Source organism: Cyrtonyx montezumae, unplaced genomic scaffold (assembly GCF_038088225.1).
Source record: "Cyrtonyx montezumae isolate F1298 unplaced genomic scaffold, pur_monq_1.0 scaffold_23, whole genome shotgun sequence".
In the NCBI taxonomy this organism is placed as follows: Eukaryota; Metazoa; Chordata; class Aves; order Galliformes; family Odontophoridae; genus Cyrtonyx; species Cyrtonyx montezumae.
The window spans coordinates 10,123,255-10,130,793 of NW_027071970.1; the positions used below are offsets into that span (position 1 = coordinate 10,123,255).

Below are 7,539 nucleotides of genomic sequence, written 5' to 3' on the forward strand. Positions count from 1 at the left end.
AGGCAAGGCCACGTGCTAATTGAGAAGTTGGCACCCTTAAACCAGTCCTGTAAAACTGCATGTATTAAAAGCCAGTAAGCTCTCCATGTCTTCAGGATTCCTTTATTTGGATTTCTGTGTACTTTTGCTACTGAGAGAAAAGAGTTGAGAAAGAGGAAAAAGCGCAGGCTGACTTGGTGTGGCAAGGGGGAAGAACTTTCAGTGAGAGGTTAGAATGAAAGGATGGAGGTTGTTTACCTTAACCTGGATTAAGAAGTAGTGCTGGGAAGAGTGATGTCTTTCAGCCTTTATCTCACACTCTGAAATGAAATAAAAACTGGAATAACCACTGAAATTGAGCTCATAAATGGAGGAGAGGAAAAAGAGGGAGAGGTTCATTTGAGCATGCTGCCACAAGGGGGCAAATGAAGTAAACATAGCTGTGGTGTGGTCTGTTACTACATTCAGGAAAAGCTATTTATGTTCTTGAAGTGACATGCACACAGTCCAAACATTTACATTCTTTCAAGGTAAATGGAAGTAGCAGAATAGCCATATGCACTTCCTTGTATGGTATCAGCCCCAACTTTTTGTCATTCTTTTGTCATGATGTCAGAACAAGTCTCCCTCTGTCCATTCCTTTTTGTTTGTGAGGTGCAGGCCTATGTCAGGGACACGTGCCCTTTGGGAGTGGTAAGGCTGCAGCGTGCTGTTCTTTGTTTGCATGAAAGGTGTTCTCAAAAAATACAAAAACACTTGTATAAATCAGCTCCAGAAAACCTTGCTAGAATTTCTAACTCTGACAGGGAACCATACTTTTTCTCACCTTCTCCTTGAGATAATAAGAACAAATGACAGTTGCTTCTGACATGTCTGGAATAGTATGCAAAATTACATTTCTTAGAAACGGAGCCTCAGTACTGGATTTGTTGCTGAATAACTTTTTCTTAATTGAAAGAACATTGCCATAATCTCGGAGGCTGCCAGCTCTGGTATCTCACTGCAAGCAGACCGTAGAGCTAAGAATCAGAGGCGGAGAGTTCACATGACTCTGGAGTTGCCATGGAGTGCAGACAGAGCAATACAGCAGTTTGGTAAATTACTTCTTTGTATCTTTTTCTCTTGGCAGATTCAGTAATGCTGAGTAAACTTGCTGCTTGTTCATGTGAAGTTGATGCAGACTTTTAAGGATCCTGCCAGTCTCCTTTACCTGTGGCAGAATTACTTTTATGTACAGTCGTAGCTAATAGTTGCAAAAGCTTTGATAGAACACTAGTGAACAAGTTTATGCAGCAACTTAGCTTTGTGTGTGTCAAGACTTTCCATAAAATTACCACAACTCTAATTGTGTACTGGTGGCTAGGTTACAGCAGAAACAAATTTCAGCAGGTTTAAGTTCTGGCTGTTTTCCTCACACAATTCATAGCTTAATAGAAATGGAATTTATTTTAATGTATGTTCTTGTATTTAATTATCCAGGAAGAACTCATAGATCCAACCAAGTGACTGCTCCAGAGTATGTGTTCCTAATTTCTGAGTTGGCTGGAGAGCAAAGATTTGCATCTATAGTTGCAAAAAGACTGGAAAGCTTGGTAAGGGTGTTTCAAGAAACGTGATCCTTCATTTGAGGAAGACACAACTTAGATTATTGTTCCTTTAATTTGTTCTAATCACAAAGGTGTGTCTTAACAGGGAGCCCTTACTCACGGTGACAGACGTGCTACAGAAACTCGAGACCTCAGCAGATTCAATTTTGACAATAAGGTGATGGTTCTATTTCTGGTTGAAAAGCTCATGCTGCAGTGCTCGTTCCACAAATGACATGTTGAGGGAGGATCTCTTCTGTCTCCTGTTATGTGTTTTACTTCAACCGTATTCCTTTCTGATGGGAGGGTGCCCTCTTTTTGGGATAGCCAGAATCTTTATTTGTAGAACTGCATGGCGCACAAATGTGTGCAGATAACCTCTCTGCATTTGCTAATAACTCAAGTATTAAGTAAATGATGCATGTCTTTGCAATTACCATTAAAAAATTAATTTGGCAGTTGTAATTATGAATTAACACTGGGCTGGTCACGTAGTGTGACTTAAAACTGAGAAGCTATTGAGCAGTTCCTCTCAGTGTTGTTAAACAGCAGAGGAATGTTTTGTTGTAAATCAAACATACTTGTTAGCCCCATGTGTGCTTGGAGCTGAGACACAAACACTGGATCACAGAGCAACTTTCTTTCTCTCATGTAGTATGGCAGGAATGCTTTAGAAATTGTTATGAAATCCATTGTGAATTTAGACAGCCCGATGGTCTCACCACCTCCTGATTTTCCTGGAGACTTCTTCAAAGGTAATTGTAATCCGCTGCATGTGATTGCTTGCCTTTTCTGATTCTTCAGTATGCAGAAGATGCTAGTAATTCTGGAGCTATAAAATATTGCTATTTAACCTGATCTGCTGGCCCAGATAGGTTCTCATTGGATGTTATTTATATGTACCCTACTGAATGTTGAAGTTCCAATAAGAAAGAAGACATGTAAACCCACTCAATACAAGGCTTGTTCTATACCAGTTTGGCCAGAGTGTCATGTATAGCTCTTCTACAAGAGATAGTGGTAGTAAAAGTTACCATGTCTTGTTCTCATGTGGGTTCACATACAGTGCCCATTAGTAGTTTTCCCTGCCCATGTTTCCTGTCTTGCTTATCAGTATATTTAGGAAGCAATTGTAAGTGATGTATTTGTGGTCATCAGTTAAAATTGGACCATGAAACAAGGTTGATGAGCTGTTATGTCATTGGTGTATTTTTAGGTGGCCAAGTAACTGTGATCTTTTTTCTTTCTCGTAGATGTTCGTCAAGGACTGATTGGTGTAGGGCTGATAAATGTAGAAGACAGATCTGGAATTCTAACGCTTGATAAAGGTATTTGTGCTTTGATACAGTGTAAAATGTGACCAGAAGTTGTCCACTCCTGTATAGTGATAGTGGATTCCTAACATCAAAACTGAAGTTGTAGCTATCTTAAAGAAATAAATAAAAATCACCAACTAACACTTCTTCAAAGACCTTGGGAATATTTTTCTCATTTCTGAAAGATGGATATAAGTAGTCCTTTTTAGGTGCTGTGAATTCTGAAAGACTATTGTCACAAACCTTAATCTTTTACCTGATGTATTTCTTACTTTTTTTTTTTTTTAAGATTATAACAACATAGGAAAATTTCTGAATAGAATTCTTGGTATGGAAGTCCATCAGCAGAATGCTTTATTCCAGTACTTCTCTGACACGCTAAATGCAGTTATTCAAAATGCAAAAAAGAATGGAAGATATGATATGGGCATCTTAGGTGAGTTACTCAATATTTCACTGTTCTTACACTTAAGAGGAGAAAAGAGAAGTAACTCTGTTCCTTCCTTTTAAGATTTGGGCTCTGGGGATGAGAAAGTAAGGAAAGCAGATGTTAAGAAGTTTTTAACTCCTGGATATTCTACCTCTGGACACGTAGAATTATACACAGTAAGTTTTCCCTTTTGTGTGATTGAATAAGATTTGTTTGCCCATAAGTTCATGAAACATTTCAAATCCGTTAAGCTTCCACTGAGTGGAGGTGGAGGGGGGAGAAAGTTCCCTGCCTTCCACTGGGTATTATTAGCTTTTCTGGTTTTGGAGTTTGCTTTTCATATCAAATACTGTGTGGTTTTCTTCTAGATCAGTGTGGAGAGAGGAATGTCTTGGGATGAAGCAACTAAGATCTGGGCAGAGCAGACAGGTCCAGATGATGGGTTCTATTTATCACTGCAGGTAAGCTCCTTGGCTGTGAGTGGGTTCTGCAGAGTTTGTTTTGAGGTTAACCAGATAAGCTGTCATCTCTGAAAAGTTTAACGTTTGAATCAGCTACTGTTCAGTTTTGAGAGATGTTCAGTCTTCAAGATTAATCCTCATTTAATTTCCAGCTCCACAGACGAAGCACTCACTCTTAATTGCTCCTGGATATCTGCTTATAGTCTGTGAGCTTAAGTGAATAGCTCTTACTTAAACCTGTGTGAAAAAAACAGGTGCTCTCTATAAGGTGAACATATATTTAGTACAGATTACTGTCTTTGAAATGTGTCCTTTTTAATGGTTTTATTATTGCATGTGTGTGTGCTTCTGTTCTGAAAAAATGTAGTAAGGAATCACTTAAGGTTGGTGCTGTCAGTGTGTTGACACTGAGTTCTTGGTTTTTGTTTGTGGTTTTTTTTTCCAGATAAGAAATAACAAGAAAACAGCTATTCTAGTGAAAGAAGTGAATCCTAAAAAGAAGCTTTTTTTAGTATACAGACCAAATACTGGGAAACAACTCAAACTAGAGACATGTGCAGACCTGAAGAAGAAATACAAGAAGGTAATCATTAAATGATGCTAGTTTCAATTAGGGGGGAAGAAATGCTAGGATTTTTTGTTTGTTTCAATTTAACTATCAGATATGGATCACTTATTCTATAGCATGGCATGTTCTGGGACTTTGCAAGTATGTCTGAAGGTTTGGATAACACAGTAGAGAAAGCATTTCTGAAAGTAAGCTGTGTTGTGATGTAAAGTGAGGGCTAGCAAGGAGAAGGCTTACTTCTGTGTCAGGTGTATATTCTTAATAAGCAGCTGTGTGCAGCATGTTCTGAGGCATGATTCTCAAACTTCAGTTGCTAGTGTTCTTTAAATACTGCTGTGAGTTTTGTTTAGAGGCTGATATGGTATCTAACTTCACTTACAAACGACTTCATAGCATTGGTCTCTTAAAAATCATTTCTTGTTAATTACTGGAAGACTGAGATTCCAGTGTTCCTCCTGAGGTTCTGCTGTGTTCGTGTTCTGTTACTCCACGGAGACTGCATTTTCACTGAATGTCTTTGAAATCATAGATAGTGTACCTACTTGCACCATCAGGATGTTGTTACTCCCCGTTTTCTCATAGCAGTGAACAAATTGGTTTTGTTATCTGCAAGTCTTTGTCTTCTACTTGCTATTGTTAATATTACATTCTGAATTACTTCACCAGGTACCTTCTGAAGATGCTCTACCGCATTGGCTAGAGCAGTACAACTCTTCTGCAGACACCTGCACACATGCTTACTGGTTAGTATTTGTATGCACAGAGGTGCTTTCTTCATCTTGAGTTATTTACCCATATTGGGTGTTCAGTGCTGCTATAACTGAGCTGTTTTTGCAGAACATAAAGGTGTTTTTTTTCCCCCTCTCTCCTCTAGGAGAGGCAATTGTAAGAAGGCAGGCTTGGGATTAGTTTGTGAAGTGGGACTCCGCTGTCGAACTTATTACGTCTTGTGTGGTTCAGTATTGAGTGTCTGGACAAAAGTAGAAGGTGTTCTGGCCTCTGTGAGTGGTACCAATGTGAAAATGCAGATAGTTCGTCTAAGAACTGAAGACGGGCAGAGGATCGTAGGTAAGTGGCTTGTCTGCTCCTTCTTTCCTGTTCTGAGGAGGAAAGCAGCTGTAACTTAGCTCTCTGTTACAAGAGTTGTTTCAGGAGGCTTTTAACAAGGATGCTTACAAGAGAAATGGTTCCTCTGCTGAGGAGAGGTAGAAGGTACTATTAAAGTCTGAATTTGTAACACGAACATCAGTTTGAGTCAGGTTATAGGCTTTGAAATGCTTATTCTCAGGTTTTTTTGACTAGGGACAGAATTCAGGCTGTTCCTACCAACCTGCCTTTGAAACCCTAAAGGCTCTGTGTTTTTTTGCTGTTCCTGGCAGAGAATAGTAAGCTCTTAAAATGGCTGGCTTTGAGTTTTTGACCTTGTGTAACCAGCTGCTGAGAATGACTTGGAGATCAGTGTGTAGTTTCTTGTCACCAAGCTTCCTTAGGGAAGCATAGGCACCCCAGGGGCTGAAAAAGCCCTTTTTTTAAGTGAGGAGTTCTTATGTGTAAAAGTCATGACAGTTTCTACTTCAGTGCCAGTTTAAGATGTTTTAACTAGCTGTTTTATGTCTAAACTTTCATGCTGTTGTAAGTTCTTGGAGTCAAGAAAAGCAGAAGTAGGTGATTTCTGATTTCTGTGTGGAAGCCAATAACCTGAGAATAAAATTCCCTCCAGGGAAAGATGACAACATAATTCTACTGATTTAAGACCTCTAGGGTCTTGTGGCTTCTGAAGATAAACCTCTTCTTAGAACTAAAACTTGTGGCTGTGCTTGATTAGATTTGACATTAGAAACAGACACCGAGTGTTGCATAAATTAAAAGGTGGCATTAAATCAGCCTTCAGCCTGAAGTTTTAATGAACTACAGCTTGTTGGTAAGCTTATGAAACTGATTTCTTGCTGTTTTCAGGCTTGATCATTCCTGCAAATTGCGTGTCGCCCCTTGTCAACCTCCTGTCCACGTCAGACCAGTCTCAGCAGCTTGCAGTACAGCAGCAGCAGATATGGCAGCAGCATCACCCGCAGAGCATCACCAACTTCAACAATGCATGAGAGGACAAAGTACACGTGTTGACTTTGGTGTTTGAGGAGAAGGCTGTAAAAGCATATCACTCGCATAAAAATCAGGGACAGATTCCAAAGAAATATAACTTTTTCAGTTCAGTTGTGTGCTCTCAAATACTTCGGGAATAAAGAGATCTAGAAAGGTTGGTAGAACTGAAAGCCAGCAGTTGTTTATGGTGGTGCATCTGTCTTTCCTTACGCTCTCTGTAGTGCTTCCTGTTTGCTCTTATTTTTGGCCTTTTAAGCTACAAACCACAGTTTGTTTGAAGATGCTTGAAAGTCCCCAAGCAGGCTTTATTTTTATCTTGTCATACAGTGCTCAGGGTTTAACGCAGTGCATCAATGCCATTGCTGTGGGAGATATCCTTGAATGCATGTATTGAGTATATATATAGAAAATATATATTGAGGTTTTTCTCTTCAATTTGTAAGTTTATAAAAGCATGAAACCTAGAGGTTGCACATCATGCATTCAGGTTCCTTCCCAGTTTCTGTTTGACAGTGCATGTCTTTGGAAACGGGCATGGACAGGATAAACACACGAGACAGGAATTCAGAGAGAAACACAATCTTAGTTGTACAGCATTGGTTATTGCATTTTTATAGTGTTTATACCCAGGTGTTGCATTTTTTCTGGTTCTCTCCTGGGGGTTATATATTTGAGTCTACAACATGTTCTTTTTGTGATAAAAACATCTTAAATTAAAATTAGTTCATTTTTAATGTATTAATGGTATTCCTAATGTGTACTGCGAAGGCTGGATGCCTGTTTTCCTTAAATTGAAGCATTTCCTTAATCCGAGGTGGTTATGGAAACTTAAGTGCAAATTCACTTCCATCTCGCATACAATCTTATATTTTTTACTTCATTAATGTAATTTAATTTGTCACTTGTAAGATGAAACCTTACTTGAGCTGTAAATTAGAGAATGGGAAACACTTAAGGGTTCCGCTGTATGTGCTGTTTCTGTTACCCAGTAACTTGAATACTGTTTAATATGTTGTAAGACATTGTAGAGTTTATCTGGAGCTGTTTAAAAGAAATTGTAATGTACAAATGTGAATAGTCACTTATCTATAATATGGGT

At 38.9% G+C, this 7,539-nt stretch overlaps 1 protein-coding gene across 2 annotated transcripts in view; it reads left to right on the forward strand.

Annotated features, from left to right (window-relative positions):
- Positions 1 to 7,144, forward strand: part of SBNO1 (strawberry notch homolog 1) — a 28,616-nt gene extending 21,472 nt beyond the window's left edge. For both annotated transcript variants that reach the window (XM_065739154.1, XM_065739155.1), the window contains 12 exons: positions 938 to 1,073; positions 1,459 to 1,571; positions 1,672 to 1,743; positions 2,221 to 2,320; positions 2,819 to 2,893; positions 3,171 to 3,317; positions 3,393 to 3,487; positions 3,680 to 3,772; positions 4,218 to 4,355; positions 5,007 to 5,083; positions 5,215 to 5,408; positions 6,297 to 7,144. In XM_065739154.1, coding sequence (XP_065595226.1) covers positions 938 to 1,073; positions 1,459 to 1,571; positions 1,672 to 1,743; positions 2,221 to 2,320; positions 2,819 to 2,893; positions 3,171 to 3,317; positions 3,393 to 3,487; positions 3,680 to 3,772; positions 4,218 to 4,355; positions 5,007 to 5,083; positions 5,215 to 5,408; positions 6,297 to 6,439 — 1,383 coding nt within the window. In that variant the 3' untranslated portion in view covers positions 6,440 to 7,144. The remainder of the gene's footprint in view (positions 1 to 937; positions 1,074 to 1,458; positions 1,572 to 1,671; positions 1,744 to 2,220; positions 2,321 to 2,818; positions 2,894 to 3,170; positions 3,318 to 3,392; positions 3,488 to 3,679; positions 3,773 to 4,217; positions 4,356 to 5,006; positions 5,084 to 5,214; positions 5,409 to 6,296) is intronic.
- The last annotated feature ends 395 nt before the right edge of the window (positions 7,145 to 7,539 follow it).